The 16913-nt window shown below is 42.8% G+C and overlaps 1 protein-coding gene across 1 annotated transcript in view; it reads left to right on the forward strand.

Annotated features, from left to right (window-relative positions):
* Nucleotides 1-16913, forward strand: part of zmym2 (zinc finger, MYM-type 2) — a 46089-nt gene that overhangs the window by 11925 nt on the left and 17251 nt on the right. Inside the window, exons 5-18 of the mRNA XM_020926918.2 lie at nucleotides 2569-2701; nucleotides 3155-3276; nucleotides 4243-4391; nucleotides 5834-5996; nucleotides 7168-7380; nucleotides 8149-8299; nucleotides 9170-9294; nucleotides 9540-9662; nucleotides 10185-10335; nucleotides 12883-13055; nucleotides 13203-13368; nucleotides 13831-13859; nucleotides 16314-16449; nucleotides 16705-16826. Coding sequence (XP_020782577.1) covers nucleotides 2569-2701; nucleotides 3155-3276; nucleotides 4243-4391; nucleotides 5834-5996; nucleotides 7168-7380; nucleotides 8149-8299; nucleotides 9170-9294; nucleotides 9540-9662; nucleotides 10185-10335; nucleotides 12883-13055; nucleotides 13203-13368; nucleotides 13831-13859; nucleotides 16314-16449; nucleotides 16705-16826 — 1956 coding nt within the window. The remainder of the gene's footprint in view (nucleotides 1-2568; nucleotides 2702-3154; nucleotides 3277-4242; nucleotides 4392-5833; nucleotides 5997-7167; nucleotides 7381-8148; nucleotides 8300-9169; nucleotides 9295-9539; nucleotides 9663-10184; nucleotides 10336-12882; nucleotides 13056-13202; nucleotides 13369-13830; nucleotides 13860-16313; nucleotides 16450-16704; nucleotides 16827-16913) is intronic.

Consider the following 16913-nt stretch of genomic DNA (forward strand, 5'->3'; position numbering starts at 1 on the left):
TTCTTAAAGTTTCACAATTTGCCCAAATATGGCAGTAACTCTAGCACCAATTTTTTTCATAAAGAATAAAACACTTCAAAATTTGATAAAACTTAGACATGCTGCCACTTTCCCTCTTTTAAATTTAAGTTTGTGTAAAAAATATATATATATATATTTTAATGCCAAAACAAACTTTCTGATACACTTCACCGCATGCCATATGCCATTTTGTTTTTAGGGTTTTTTTTGGCAAGTCTGTTGTACCAAAAGACAAATTCTGTTTCACTGAATGACACATTTTGTGTTACTGACATTTTTCATACATTTTCATTCTAAATTGGTAGATACTTTATCCACCAAAGAAAACACAAGTACCAGTATTGACTGCTCATACCAAGCTTTGATTTCAAAGGTAGTATTTTTTCAGTTATAACAGTTTTAAACACGTTTCACCAAATTACATCCAAAATTGTGGCAATTGTATTCCATCCATCCATCCATCCATTTTCGTCCGCTTATCCGGGGCCGGGTCGCGGGGGGAGCAGCCTAAGCAGGGACTCCCAGACTTCCTTCACCCCAGACACGTCCTCCAGCTCCTCCGGGGGGACCCCGAGGCGTTCCCAGGCCAGTGGAGAGACATAGTCCCTCCAGCGTGTCCTGGGTCTTCCCCGGGGCCTCCTCCCGGTGGGACATGCCCGGAACACCTCCCGAGGGAGCCGCCCAGGAGGCATCCGGAACAGATGCCCGAGCCACCTCAACTGGCTCCTCTCGACGTGGAGGAGCAGCGGCTCTACTCCGAGCTCCTCCCGTGTGACTGAGCTCCTCACCCTATCTCTAAGGGAGCGCCCAGCCACCCTGCGGAGGAAACTCATTTCGAGCGCTTGTATCCGCGATCTCGTCCTTTCGGTCACTACCCAGAGCTCATGACCATAGGTGAGAGTAGGAACGAAGACTGACCGGTAAATCGAGAGCTTCGCCTTTCGACTCAGCTCCTCTTCACCACAACGGTCCGATACAGCGACCGCATCACTGCCGAAGCTGCACCGATCCGCCTGTCAATCTCACGTTCCGTCCTTCCCTCACTCCTGAACAAGACCCCGAGATACTTGAACCCCTCCACTTGAGGCAAAGACTCCCCACCCACCCGGAGAGGGCAAGCCACCTTTTTCCGGTCGAGAACCATGGCCTCGGACTTGGAAGAACTGATCTTCATCCCAGCCACTTCACACTCGGCTGCAAACCGCCCCAGTGCACACTGCAGGTCCTGACATATAAATATAAAAATATTGCAAAAATATAATTCTTTGGGATCTGATAAGTACTAACTCAATCAGCCCAAATAAAGAGAAATCAATAAAGCTTGCCATGCAAGAGTTCTAGTACTAGGAGGTTGACTTCATTTTACCAAAAGATATTGATAAAAAATTATTCTTCTGTGTTAATTTTTAGGTTATGTAAATTATACCACAGAGAAAATTTATGATTTTGTCCATTTTTATAATTTGTGCAAGCAAATGTTATCACTAATTCTATGTGTGACCCGTTTCACAAAATGACGTTTACTACTTCAAACCTAATAATATTCCTTCAAAATTTGGTTTCTTCTTCCAAATTCATATTGGTACAACTAAAGTGATATAAAACAATTACATTTAAACAGTTTAAACCTTTATATATTAAGAACTAGAAAAGTTGTGGTTTCTGGACACAAAAATGCCAAAGTCACGTCCCTGACCCATACAAGAGGTCGTAAGGAAAAAACATGCAAAGATGATATGATTATTAACAGGACAATAAGGGTGAGTTGTAGTACAGTTGTATGCAGTATGGTATGAATGTAGTCCTATATCTCTCACTGTTTGTTTGAGTGGAGCTGTTGGAGCCTGTTCGAGAATAAGCTCCTCTGTCTCTCTATAGTCTGCAATTTGTGAGCAGAATGATGGAGAGCAGTTTGTCCAATGTCCTCGTGTCCCTCACTGTGACAAATGTCTGCAGCTCACAGCCAGTCATGTGAGCAGCTTTACAGATCAGTTTGTCAATCCTTCCAATGTCCTTTTTCCTGGTGCTGCTCCCGCAGCAGACCACAGTGACGTATAGCTGGCCACCACAGACTGGGAGAAAATCTCCAGTAACTTGCTGCACACATTGAAAGACCTGAGCTTTCTCATGCTCTTCTTGTACACAGCATTACTGTTGTCCCTTCAGTCCAGCTTGTTGTTCACATGGATGCCAAGGTACGTGTAGTTCACTATTTCCACATCATGGTCCTGGATGGTGAAGGACTCCACTGGTTTTTTCTTCCTCCTCAAGTCAATCGCCAGTTTCTTGGTCTTGTCAACCCAACCACTGCAGAGCCATCTGAGAAGTTCTGCAGGTGGCAGGACCCGGAGACAGGACTGTACCCTGGGGGCCTCTCAAATTACTGACCACAGTATCAGACAGAGTGGTCCCCAGTCGCACATACTGAGTCCTGCCTGACAGGTAGTCAGTAATCCAGAAGACAGTGGAGGAGCTGACACCTATTCTGAGGAGCCCAAGCATTACCTTTGTGACAATGAAACAGGGGCACTTTGTACTTGTGTGCAGGAGGTGGACCACAGAGAGGAGAATGGCCTACACATTAGTAATGCCTTCAGCGTGGACTTGGATCCTCCTGGTGGAGAGTTGGGCCCCCAGGAAGAACTGGTGCACAATGGAGACTCAGGACCTAACTCAACAGGTCGGTCCAGGTGTATTAACGCTCAGTTCTATTTACCTTTTTATTCAGAAACAAAAGAAGAAATCATTGTTTTATTTCAGGTCTTAGGAGCCTGTGATAAATGGTATTGCAAATTGTCATTTTTCATTTTTAACAAAAAAGTGACTGTGACCAACTGGAGAACAGTTGATGCTAGAATAGTTAGAATAGATTTAGTCTTTTAAAAGTCTCTTTTGTAGAAGCTTGTTGGCCAACACAGTTGCTACTCTGAACATGACAGATCTGCACACTGCTTCTGTTCTGGGTTTGGGTCGAGCCAAAAGACCATGAAGCTTACCTGGTTGAAAGATTGTGCTGGCATAATGTAAAAGGTTATAGAAATTAGCAGTTTTTTTTACTTACCCATGAATTTCTATGAAAAAAACAAACAAACGCACACAATAAACTTGCACTGCTGTGGTTGTGTCTGCATAGACCTGTGGCTGTCCCAGTCTGCCTCAGTCCAGCAAAGTGAGAAACAGTCTGGAGTGGAGCCTACAGCCAAGCCTCAGAGCCAGCCCACCTGCAGCCCCACAGCACCTGCCCGCACGGTCAAGGTCTCTACACCACACGGCACACACTGGTCATAGGCTTAGAGCAGGGGTGTGCAAACTTTTTTTTATCAAGGGCCACATATCTAAACACAGACGAAGCACAGGGCTGATCGAGGGCCGTAGACTGGTGCTCGATACAGCGAATAATTGAAATATGTGCAGATTTAACACGTTAGAATGAGCCATCAGTCTTTATTCATTCTAAGATTCTTAAAACCACACACCAAATATTAAATATGAGCTTTATCAAAGTAGATTTTCAAAATGCTTGCAGTAAAAAGTTAATTTTTAATTGAGGCAAGCTAATTTTGGCCAATTTACCTGGAAGCCTGAGGGCCAAGAAAGATTTGTCTGAGGGCCGCATTTGGCCCACGGGCTATAGTTTGGACATGCCTGGCTTAGAAATGTCCACACAAAACCATTCAAATCTGTCATCATACACTGCACATGTGCAACAGGTGGTTACACACAGTGCGCCTTGGGCTTTTTAAGGCAGTCTCCCAGTGTGACAGAGAAGCAGTGATAAAACATGAAATTCACCGCTACATTATTTTAATTACAAGTTCAGTTTCAGTAATAGAGTGCCTCATACAGCTCCCTTATGAGAACCAACTCTTTTCTTTTTTTGATTGAAATAAGTTAGTATATGAAATAATAAATATATGAAATAAGTTAGTATTGCATGCAAAAACATATTGTTGTTTTTTTTTATATTTATATATATATATATATATATATATATATATATATATATATATATATATATATATATATATATATGCCATAATTTCCCAAAAGAACAGTCTTCTGATTGTTTATGCCATGCTTGCATGGCCGCTTTTCCATGGTGGACACTGGGAAAATACATAGTTAATCTTTACAGGTGAAAATGTGACTTAGTGCTGTTTAAAGTGATGGGCCTGATGCTGAGGGAAAGCCTGGATGTGTGATGCTTGTGTGCTGTTTCAGGTGACATGTGCCAACTGTAAGAAGCCTCTAAAGAAAGGACAAACAGCCTACCAGCGCAAAGGCTCCACTCACCTGTTCTGCTCCACCACCTGCCTCTCAGCCTTCTCTCATAAGCCAGCACCTAAGAAGAGCTGCACCATGTGTAAAAAGTGAGTGCACATAGCCAATTCTATTTTCTTAATTGGTGATACACCTGGGATTTGGAAGGATCACATAGTAATCTTGGTACAAATGAAAAAAATGTTGTTGTGATGACCTTTACGCCGACATCAGCTCCCTTTGGCCACAACTGTTTTCTAATGTGCAAGTCAGCAGATTTGTTTCTTTTATTAAGTTGTTCTAGATGAACATTGATTTGCTTTTTAAAATGTTCACTTTAGGGGTGGGCGATATATCGATATTTTAAATATATCGAGATAGTTTTTAAACTCGATATGAATTCTGACATAACGTATATATCAATATAATGCTTATATTCAATTTTGATTTTGCCGCTTCGCTTGTTTACCTTCTCTCTCGTCGCCTCCCTGATTTTGTTCGCTCGTGTCTCCTTCACTCCTCACTACTGCCGTGAAAGACGAAAGTTGGTGCCAGTGAAAAGCTTCAAGCACCACGAACCTTTTCCACCATTTACAGACAAGAACATCAACAGCACATCCTCATATTCCACCGAGTTGTGTCCTTTAGCCCGAAAGAAACTAAACGAGCTGAGCTGCACGAGAAGTGTGCTGTTTATGACAATGAGCCATGCGCTTAAGTTTCGTTTCTGTAAAATGTAAACACACGTGTGCAAAACTGCATTAAACGCATTATTATTGCAAACGGGCTGATGTGGCTCTATAGTCGTTATCTTTTATATATTGTAAAGTTTAGCAATGTAAAGTTTATTTATGCAGAATATTTTAATGAATAATCTGCTGCAGTGTCACTTGTACAATACTGTTTGGAAACGTTGGGTTTGGTCTGCAGTGGATTGTGGGATTAAACCTCAGGGCTCCTTACTGCTGGATAATAACATGGATCTATTGAAATAAGGAACATCCTGAGCTTCCTCTGCTAAATGAGCTCATGGTTATGGTTATGGTCTGGATAAAAGAGTTAATGCAAAGATGAGCTTGTGTTGAGTTGTTTTATTTATGAATGAAAAGAAGGAAATATGTATTATTTCTTTTATTTGACAGTTAAATTATTATTTATGTAATTAGGGTTTTTTGTAATCTTAAATGTTCCTATATGAACTGTCAACCTCTTACACTTCAATTAAAAAAAAAAAGGCCCTTGTGGAATTTGGCAGATTTGTTTTTGCAGTTTTCAGTTTTAGGGGGTTATTTTTTCTTGAACATATATCGAGATATATATCGTATATCGAGATATAGCAAAATATATCGAGATATATTTTTTGATCCATATCGCCCAGCCCTAGTTCACATTATAGCATGATCCATGGGTCACATTGATTATATCTATATAGCAGACACAAGCACAGCTCACTCAAACTAAATCAGATGTCTGTGGTAGACATTATACCAGTACCACACTGCTACTGTACTGAAGTAGTTTACCATGTAGAAATCACCTGTTTCTCTCAAAGGGACATCACCAACATGAAGGGAACCATTGTGGCCCAGGTGGACTCCAGTGAGTCCTTTCAGGAGTTTTGCAGTACAGGATGTCTCGGTGCCTACGAGAACAAGCAAAACCCGCCCAAATCCGGAGTTAAGACCAAGTGCACAGTCTGTGGCAAACTCACTGAGGTCTGTTCTTTTCTCCACATGATTCATAGAGATTTACACATCACTAAAGCATTCATTCTTTTTTTATGTCCATGATCATTTACACTGTAGATTTTCCCTGAAGGCATCAAAACTATGAATGACACATATGGAATGTAGTAAACTCAAAGCAAACTCGAAATGACTCAAAACTTAGATTTTTAAAAATACCCTTTAACCTTTGCTTTGATCAATTCTTTGGACCAGAGATTCTTTTTTCCTTTGTGAGCTACCTTTATAAAACGAAAATGCCAGAGAGCTACTCATTTTAGCGGCCGCAAGAAGTGGAATACCACGGATTTAGATCGGAACAGTTAGAGGCTTATAATAAAACATATACTGTTATCCATTTATTAGTGCAGAAAGGCAAGTTTGGCATGAACATGATACATTTACAATTTTAACAGTCATTCTATTCATCAAATATTGTTATTCAGCACAAAACTTATAATTCAGAAATTCTTTGGTGAGCTACTTGGAAGGAGGTTACGAGCTACTGGTGGCTCTCGAGCTACTCGTTGGAGATCCCTGCTTTGGACTGAGGGATTTCTTGACCCTGACAAAGCACAGCTGTGAAATAAAAACCATTTCAGGAGACTTTATCGAGATTAGATTTGATTTATTGTCATTGTTTAGAACAACTAAACTTTGCTAGAGTAAAACTGCAGCAGGAAAAATTAATAAATACAAATACATTCTCACAATCTATATCAATAAACTATATAAATAAAAACTCAAAGCAAATTATTATTTAAATTATAATTTATGACATTTATTAATTACAATATAAAATGTAAATAATATTTAATGGAGTTATCTTATTTAGTTTTTTCTTTGCTACATAATTTCATATATATTCATTGCTTCATATATTTGATGTCTTCTGTATGTATATAAAATGTTGAAAGTAGCAAATTATATATATATATATATATATATATATATATATATATATATATATATATATATATATATATATATATATATATATATATATATATATATAGATATATATATATATATAGATATATATATAGATATATATATAGATATAGATAGATAGATAGATGAGAGGGTTTGTCCAAACTTTTAACTGGCAGTGTACTACTTCTAATGTCAAATAGCTGTTCTTACTGTACATTTGCCTTCTCAGATCCGTCATGAGGTCAGCTTTAAGACAGTGACCCACAGAATCTGTAGTGACACTTGCTTTAACGTGTATCGCCGTGCCAACGGCCTCATCATGAACTGCTGTGAGCAGTGCGGAGACTACCTGCCTAGCCGGACCTCTGCCAACCACTTCCTCCTGGTGGATGGGCAACAGAAACGCTTCTGCTGCCACAACTGTATCCGAGACTTCAAACAGGTCTGTCTCTTTCCCAAACAGACCTCACAGCATTTTATTTCACATCACCTAAAAGAAGAATCAATGTATCAAATAACTATCCCCAAAGGACATTTTAAACACATTTCATTTCAGATGAAATATTTAACTCCAAAGGGGGTATATTCCTCCTTAAGCATTTGCACACATGCTAAATGCGTTGGACACCTAAAAAGCGGACACAGTGAGATTACCATCTCTTATTGGCGCTTTATGGAAGCTGTGGAGAGTTTGCACCTGGATGATAAATGTGTTTTGACCTGAATGAAGGAGGAGAAAATGCAGATGTTGTTTAGAGGGCGCTACTTGTCCATGAGAGCAAGAACTTTGTGGCTTTTTCTAAACGTTGGAAAGACAGGTTTAAATTATCTGCAGAGGATAGACATTTCCAGTTTCTGTATCAACGGTGCATTAAAAGTGATGTAAATTTAAAGTGGTGTAAAGCATGATGTAAGCTGATAATAAAAATGGGAAATTGCTGCAAATTTTTATTGTATTCAATTTTTGAAGAAAAACTACAGACATATAGGCATAGCAGTGAGCATAGTCCCAGGCATCATCTGTAGGTCTGTCAACAGCTCAGATGCTAAACTCTCATTTACATATTAGAATTGTGGTGGAATAAGAGGTGCAGTTTCTTATAGAAAATGAGGTAACAAATAGCACATAGTTTGTACTTGCAATTTAGCACCTGGTTTAGTAAAAGTGTTTTGCTACTAAACTCTTATCACAATGTTGTTGCCTTTTCAGGCTCATAATAAACTGGCAAGCTGCGTCACATGTAAAACCCTCATAAAGACTGGAGAGGTCCTGCACAGTATTGTAGCCAATGGAACAATGGGCTCCTACTGCTCCATCACCTGCATGAACAAGGGCAAGACCGCCCCAGCCTCCTTCCAAAGTGAGTCTATCCTTTGGTCACAGCTAGGACATCAGAGTCCCCCTCTCCTCCATCATGCTGCCCCCCTCTCTTCCATCATGGCGTCCCCCTCTCCTCCATCATGCTGTCCCCCTCGCTTCCATCGCAGTGTCCCCATCTCCTCCCATCAGTGTCCCCCCCTTCCATCACAGTGTCCCCCCCTCTTCCATCACGGCACCCCCCCTTCCATCATGGCGTCCCCCTCTCCTCCATCACGGCGTCCCCCTCTCCTCCATCACGGCGTCCCCCTCTCCTCCATCATGGCGTCCCCCTCTGCTCCTATCTCTCCACAATAAGTCTGTACCTTTGAAGTAGACAGAAGCATTTGAAGTGTTCATTTAAAGTAAGATCATTAGGTTTTGAAATGAGAGCTCCACTGCTGCTTCAACGTGCTGCCTGTCAGTCACATCCAACCACTAAGTCAATAGTGACAGAGAATACTAAACATTTACTTTTAACTTTAAATAAATTACACATTTTCACACTTACCACAACCCACTGTATTGTGCTTAACTCCTCTTATACCCAGTAAATAACTAAAGCCTTTCCTTGTTTAAATAACTCATTTAGAGTAAGGTAAAATTTTTTGTACCAGGAAGACCTTTTTCCTGTCTTTCAGATGTGTTAGGATTTTGGCGAAAAGGCTAAACTAAGTAAGGAGTAGGAAAAGGTTTTGACTAGCCATTCAAGAAAGGCGGTCACAAGCAAGCCAATCAAGAGACCATGCTTCCCCTGCCATCCTGTGAAATGAGCTTGTACTGTCTTTGGGCGATGGTCACAATATAGGCCTCAGAGTGTGTGTTTGTTTTTGGGTGAGTTTGCTGGGGCCTTACTGTGTGTTGATGTGTCCAGACTGTGATGCCAGAGAGCCTGTGTGTCACTTCTGTAAAAGGAACGCCTTACCGCAGTACCAGGCCACGCTGCCCGAGGGGAACGTCCTCAGCTTCTGTAGCTCCCAGTGTGTCACAAAGTTTCAGGTCTGTCTACTCTACTTGGCTCCACTAAACACATCTGCTTGCATCACACTACACTATAGTGTAGCAGATTCAGAGCTTTCAGGGCCTTTACTTCACATCTGTTATGTTCCTTTTAGATGACTATGATCCTGTTTATGTTTCACTGCAAACGTCAGAATCATGAATATTAAATGCAGTGTAAGGGTTAGAACTGACGGTGTCTCTCTTTGTCAGAAGACTTGACTATGACCTCTTTGCCTTTTCAGAATACTACTCTCCAAAGTAGCACTAATGGACAAACGGCGCCATCTGTAGACAGCGCTGTGCAGCTCAAGTGTAACTACTGTCGGGGATCCTTCAGCCTGAAGCCGGAAGTGCTGGAGTGGGAGGTGAGCCCATGTATCATTCTGAACTTCACTGCATGTTTATGGAGAGATTTGGAAACTACATGTTTGTAAGAAATGCATGCTGTATTTATCTATCGACCCTGTAAATTAAACTAGTTATATGTTTGGCTCTACATGTGTGCCACTCCAGGCACATATTTAATAACTCACACAAATGTCTCATGATGGATTTTGACTTTAGAGTGGACTGTGATTTCTCAAAATGTGGAGCACCTAATGATAAGCCCTGGACAATATTTTGGCCAGATGTGTCATTTTGAAAATTTCTCCAAGTAATGATCTAAAATGTTTAACAGCAGAAAGTTGAAATCCCAAAATATCTGAAATATCAACCAGATGTCTTTGTTCACATTTTAGGATCCTGTCCCGCCTGTCAGAATGGTGACAATTATGCACCATAAACCAAACCTAGCCTGCTATCTCCAATGACTGCTCTGCAGTCTGAAGCTTCTTACTATGGCTGTGCTCAGTGAAGTGATTCTAACCCTGTGTTAATGTTTTCAGGACAAAGTGTACCAGTTCTGCAGTAAAACATGCTGTGATGACTACAAGAAGCTGCACTGCATTGTGACCTTTTGTGAGTTCTGTCAAGAGGAGAGGACTCTACATGAAACAGTCAAGTTCTCTGGAGTCAAGAGGCCTTTCTGTAGTGAAGGTATGGCCTGTTATAATCAGGGCAGTCTACAGCACCTCACCAACTGGTCACTGTAAGTTCTGATGAACTAGTGGACTAAAAATGTGCCCAATTGTTCACTTTTATGGTACAAGTATAAATCTTTGCCAGATTATTAACATCCCTAGGACCAACATTTCTGGATATGAACCCAAGCCCAAATCGATCCTGGAGCCGAGTATTGCGCATGTCACAAAATGACTGACATGGAAACGAGGCTGGGAACTAAATTACTGGTTAAACCACCTTTTTTGGAAAATAATGTTAAATTATCACACATTATCACTAATACTTCCACAAGACTCTAACAATCATATGTATCGTACTGGGAAATAAGCAGGAATCTTATAGTGGTTATTTATAGCACCGTTAAAAGGCTACAATCTATATGGTGAACAATGGATAGATATTGTGAAAAGGTAGAAATAGAGAGAAAGATAAAAAACAAAACATTTAAGATAGAATAGAGTAGAAAGCCTTTGTCATTATGCAGTATAAAGAAATTCAGAGCTGCTCCGTCAAAGTGCAAGAATTAAACTAAATAAATAAAACAAATTAACAGTTCTCATTCAGTGTGGTGAAAGCTTGGAGTCGGTTGGTCCTCGCTGGAATTGACCTGAAGCACCTGCCAGAAGGCAACAGGTTGAACAGGTGGAATCCAGGGTGTCTATTGTCTTTAATTATTTTCCTCGCTCTGCTTAGACAGCGGGAGTTGTATAATGTGGTTAAGGAAGGCAGAGGGCAGTCAATAATGTCCTGTGCAGTTGGTCACCCTCTGCAGATGCTTCCTGTCAGCCTCTGTGCAGCTAGAGTGTCACACTGTCACAGCAGAGGTCAGCAGGTGACCAATGGTGGAACGATAGAAGGTCACCAGCAGCTCGTGTTTAGTTGCTCCTTCCTGAGCACCTCAGGAAGTGTAGCTGCTGCTGGGTCTTTTTGACCAGTGGTGAGGTGTTGACTGACCAGGAGAGATCCACAGAGATGTGAACCCCCAAGGAATTTGAAGGTCTCCACTCGCTCCACACTTTGGCCATTGATGTACAGGGAGTCAGGGGTGGCTCTGTTCCTCTGAAAGTCCAGGATGAGTTCCTTAGTCTTGGTGATATTCAGTGCCAAGTTGTTAGTTGCACACCACTCGCGGAGTTTCAGGACCTCATGTCTGCATAAGATTGTACTATATCTGGACAATGCAGCATAAAGTGTAAAGGTGCACTATGTAAGTCTATGAAACTTTTTGGTCAGTAAAGAGAGCTATAAAAGAAGGCATTTAAGATTGTACTATATTTGGACAATGCAGACAATGAGCCTCAGTGTCTGGACAAAAAACCCCAGTGTACATTTTCAAGCAAATAATAATAAACTGTTTTTGTTTAATCTGATGATTGATTAATGTGATTTTAGCTAGCTAGGTACCTACAAAATAAAATCATCTCATAGTGCAGAATTGGGTACAGATTAAAATTCTCAGTTTTGGCTGAAAAAAAATCACCAAATGAAAGAATCTGGCCATACCAGTTTGTCAAAGCCTGATCCCGTCAGATCTCAGAAACTCAGCAGGGCCGGGCCTGGTCAGTAATTGGATGGGAGACACTGGGAAAATCAGTTGCCACAAGGGGGCGCCAGTCGCAAAACTGTTGGTGTGTCCTTAGACAAGACACTTTACCCACATTGCCTAGTATGAAATTGGTGTGGTTGTAAGTGACAGTGGTGGTCGAAGGGGCCAATGGCGCAAATTGGCATGGCAGCCTTGCTTCCGTCAGTATGCCCCAGGGCAGCTGTGGCTACAACAGTAGATTGCCATCACCGGGTGTGGAGAGAAGAATAATTAATCTATAATGCTTTGTGACATATGTCTGAAAAGCGCTATGTAAAACTTACTCACTCAAATTTTAGCTCAATCCCTTCAGTTGTTCCTGAGTTATGAAAGAGAGACACAGTCGGCAGAGGCCGGCGCAGAGGCCGGCGCAGAGGCCGGCGCAGAGGCCGGCGCAAGAGGCCGGCGCAGAGAGGCCGGCGCAGAGGCCGGCGCAGAGGCCGGCGCAGAGGCCGGCGCAGAGGCCGGCGCAGAGGCCAGCACAGAGGCCGGCGCCGACTGTGTCTCTCTTTCATAACTGGAAGTCATACAAGATATTAAATATGGATCTCACAGCACCACTACTTAATTTGCTGACGTTATGCAACATATTTTTGTATTTGAAGTAAATTATTTGTTCAATTTTCTGTAGGCGACAAAACTTTTGTCTTGCCAAAATCTGACCTATCTGTGATCAATCTTTCTTCAGTGAAGCAAATTTATTTTAGTATATTGAGCATAATTTGGGAGGGTTTTAGCTTTCATATGAGACATTTCTAAAACCAATCGATTAATTTAAAGTCAGGTTATAAGCTTTTGTTTCTACAAAATGGATAAGCAACAAGACTTTTGTCAGGGACTGTACTTTGCCTTTATACTAGCTGATGGAGAGGGTCTGCTTTATTACATCTGCTGTCTCACTGTGCCTGTCATTGACCTGTGTGTGTTTCTTTCAGGCTGTAAACTGCTCTATAAACAGGACTTCATCAAACGCCTGGGGCTGAAGTGTGTCAGCTGTAACCACTGTAGCCAGATGTGTAAGAGAGGAGTGACACAGACACTAGGCGGCATGACGCGGGATTTCTGTAGTGACACATGTGCGCAGAAGTTCCAAGAGTGGTACAAAAAGGTACACCCTAGTGGTGTGCAGTCTGCTGCCTTCACACCACCTTCTCTGCTCCCTGCGACTGTTTGTTTTTATATAAATGGCGCTCTGTGACTCTAATGTTGCTAGCAGAGCCCACGCTGTAGTCTTGACTGTGTGTTTTGTTCACAGGCTGCCCGCTGTGACTGCTGTAAGGTGCAAGGAGCACTCACAGAGACTGTCATGTGGCGCTCAGAGGTGAAGCAGTTCTGTGACCAGCAGTGTTTGCTCCGGTTCTACCTCCAGCAGAATGAGCCCATCATGGAGACACAGAAAGGCCCAGAGAACTCCAGCACAGGTGCCACTCTTACCATTCCTCCTGCTTTTCTGATTCTTAGATAGACTACCCTATTAACAATGCCCTCTGTGTATGAGGTAGTCTCACGATCAGGCCCAGTAAAATCTAGCCAATCCGGCAGAAGCTTGCGCATGTAGTGCCTGGACCCATATCATCACTCCATGCATGTCTGGGTCTGCACAGTAAGGGTTCTGTTAAACAACTGTAGACAGAGTCAGTACGCCTGACAGGATATACTTGAGTGTTTTACCTACATGTCTACAGTATCCAATTTGAGCACTTTATTTAGATAGGAGGTGGCATTTGAGAGAAAAAGAACACACTGTTACTGCTCCTCTGCTGCCGCATATGCTCATAGTGTCGGCCCAAGTTGTTTTTTAGTTGTTTATGTTTGTGCAATCTGGGCTCCCCTGCTCACAGTCTCCAGCACTGGTCTTACTCAGCTGTCTCTTTCTCCTGCAGGGTTAGATGTGCACAGTGCCAAACTTGGGGTATGTACATTATTTTTCACTTTTTTATATAAAACTGCTGATGGTGAGCATTAGCTTTGACTCCTAGGCAGTTTGAGGACTGAGAATCCAAAGGGTTTCATTGGCTTTATGTCCTAAAAGGGTACAAGTGAAGTAGTTTACCAGTTTCATATATCTGAACAATTAATCTTGTGATGGTTTACCTGCTCTGTTAATTATTTTTGTCCTTCAGCTTTTAGATCAAATTGGCAAAATAGTCAGTTCAAGTGTTTGTGCCTGACCTTACGGCTCTAACACTTGTGCCCTATTGATTCTCAGGCTTTTCTCTGCTCCCAGATCCATTATTAGACTAGAATTATTTTCACAGAAGAGAAGTCCTGAGGGCAAATTTGAGGAAAAGTTGGTAAACCTTTTTTTTTTTTTTTTTTTTTTTAAGTTTTAAGCCTTCTAATTTGCATATTAAATATATATATATAATTTATGAATATATAATCTATCCATCAATCCATCCATGTTCTTCCACTTATCCGGGGCCGGGTCACGGGGGAAGCAGTCTAAGCAGGGACTCCCAGGCTTCCCTCACCCCAGACACTTCCTCCAGCTCCTCCAGGGTGACCCCAAGCGTTCCCAGGCCAGCCCAGAGACATAGTTCCTCCAGCGTGTCCTGGGTCTTCCCTGATGCCTCCTCCCAGTGGGACATGCCCGGAGCACCTCATGAGGGAGGCACCCAGGAGGCATCAGAACAGATGCCCTCCCCTCAGCTGCTCCTCTCAATGTGGAGGAGCAGAGGCTTTACTCTGAGCTCCTCCCATGTGACTGAGCTCCTCACCTTTTCTCTAAGCAAGCGCCCAGCCACCCTGCAGAGGAAACTCATTTCGACCACTTGTATCCGCGATCTCGTCCTTTCAGTCAATACCCAGAGCTCATGCCTGCCTTTCGGCTCAGCTCGCTCTTCACCATAACGGTCCGATACAGCGACCGCATCACTGCCGACACTGCACCGATCCACTTGTCAATCTCACACTCCATCCTCCCGTCACTCGAGAACAAGACCCCGAGATACTTGAACTCCTCCACTTGAGGCAGGGCTCTCCACCCACCCGGAGAGACACCTTTTTCTAGTCAAGAACCACGGCCCCTGATTTGGAAGCTCTGATCCTCATCCCAGCCGCTTCACACTCGGCTGCAAACTGCCCCAGTGCTGCAGGTGCTGGTCTGATGAAGCCATCGGGACAACATCAGACACGTGTAGAGGTCCAGTGTTCCATGGCCAGGACAAAAACCACACTGCTCCTCCTGGATCCAAGGTTCGACTATCGGCTGGTTTCTCCTCTCCAGTCCCTGGCATAGACCTTTCCAGTGAGGCTGAGGAGTGTGATTCCCCTGGAGTTGGGACACACCCTCCCCCTTCTTAAACAGAGGGACCACCACCCCACATCAGGATTTTATGTTGTGTTTAATGTGTGAGATAAGGAGTTTAGAGAAAGAAGTGCTAGCTTATTTTAATTCTGCCTGTATTCTTAGTCCGCACTAGCAGCATTCTGGCATGAGTGATCTGAAATACTTCTACATTTGCAGCCACTTAGACAGAACAGACCTGCACTGTGACAACTGCATTTGCTTGTCTTACAGTCGTACTTGCATCTGCAGGTTGCAGGTTTTTGGGATTGCATCAGTTTGGGTTCCAGGTTTTCATTGATTACATTCCATCCCATTTCATCTACAGGTTGTAGAACTGGATTTGTTCAATTGTCTCCATACTCGAGCTTAGTAATGTCTCTTGTAATAGGCCATGAGCAGCAGCACTTTAGGGAGTAGAGCCTCAGGTCCCTGACATCTGAAAAAAAGTGTGGCTCTTGCATCTTTGCAGCAGTAGCTCAGTTGGTCAGAGCATTCGTCCTCTGATCCAAAGGTTGGCGGTTCGAATCTCGCTCTCGACATAAACATCACTGGTTGAGCAGTCAGATCCACTGACCCACAGATTGGTGATGCGATTCCACCTCTCACAGGTGAATGCTGTCATGTCCTTGGGCAAGACACTTAGCCTGCCTCGCTCCCTCATTAACATTTACTGAAATTTTGTGATATAATACATAAGAGTATATTCTTCCAGGAATAAAAATGAGCAGTCACCTAGAATCCAAACCTAGTAAAAATTAATCAGGAATTTGTTTCATTTCGGCTCATCAAATGAAGGAAATGAAGGACGCTAGCTTTAAAGAGAACTTTAATTTGATTAGCCTGGTTTCTATGCTATTATGCTAATAAGCATTCTTAAAATTCAAAAATCAGCATGGTAAATATTTGGAATTGACACCCTGGGAAATAACACGTTTACCGACTTTTCCTCAAATTTACCCTCAGGACTTTTTCTGAAAGCATTCCTTGGAATTATTCTCAGTCTGTATGAAGTGCTAGATAACGTAACATCAGTGAAGCAGGCCTACTCTAGTGCGTGTTGTTCCTCCCTGTTAGCTGGTGAGCACGGGCAGTGTGGGCTTTGGAGGACTGCTTCGAGATGTGAAGAACAAGGCAGTGCTGTGCAAACCTCTAACTCTGACCAAGGCCACGTACTGTAAGCCCCACATGCAAAGCAAGCCCCTGCAGACAGGTACTGAGCTGCTCCTCCTCTGCCCCTCAACTCCTTCTCTTCACCTCTTCACCTCCTCTGCACCTTTACAACTCCTCTGCCCCTCTATTCCTCTGCTCCTTCTCTGCACTTCTTCTTCTCATCTACTCCTCTTCTGTGCCTCTTCTGATCTCCCTCTGCTCCTCCTCTGCTCTGCCTGTACTACTTTTCCCCCTACTCCTCCTCTGCCCCTCCTCTCTTCTGGCTCTTGACACATGCCCTCCTGTGTGCCTTCAGATGTGGATGACGGCTTGAAGAGGGAGTACGTGCCCGTGCCCATCCCGGTGCCTGTGTTTGTCCCGATGCCCATGAACATGTACTCCCAGCTTACACCAGCGCCTCTCTCTCTGCCTCTACCGGTAACATGCACTGCATTTCCAACTGTTCATGCTCTCTCACACTGGTCACTGGTGAGTTATGTCATCAACAATGTGTTTGCTGTGATC

The sequence above is a fragment of the Boleophthalmus pectinirostris genome, unplaced genomic scaffold, assembly GCF_026225935.1.
Source record: "Boleophthalmus pectinirostris isolate CB_2022bp ecotype Guang Dong unplaced genomic scaffold, ASM2622593v1 HiC_scaffold_1, whole genome shotgun sequence".
Classification (NCBI taxonomy): Eukaryota; Metazoa; Chordata; class Actinopteri; order Gobiiformes; family Gobiidae; genus Boleophthalmus; species Boleophthalmus pectinirostris.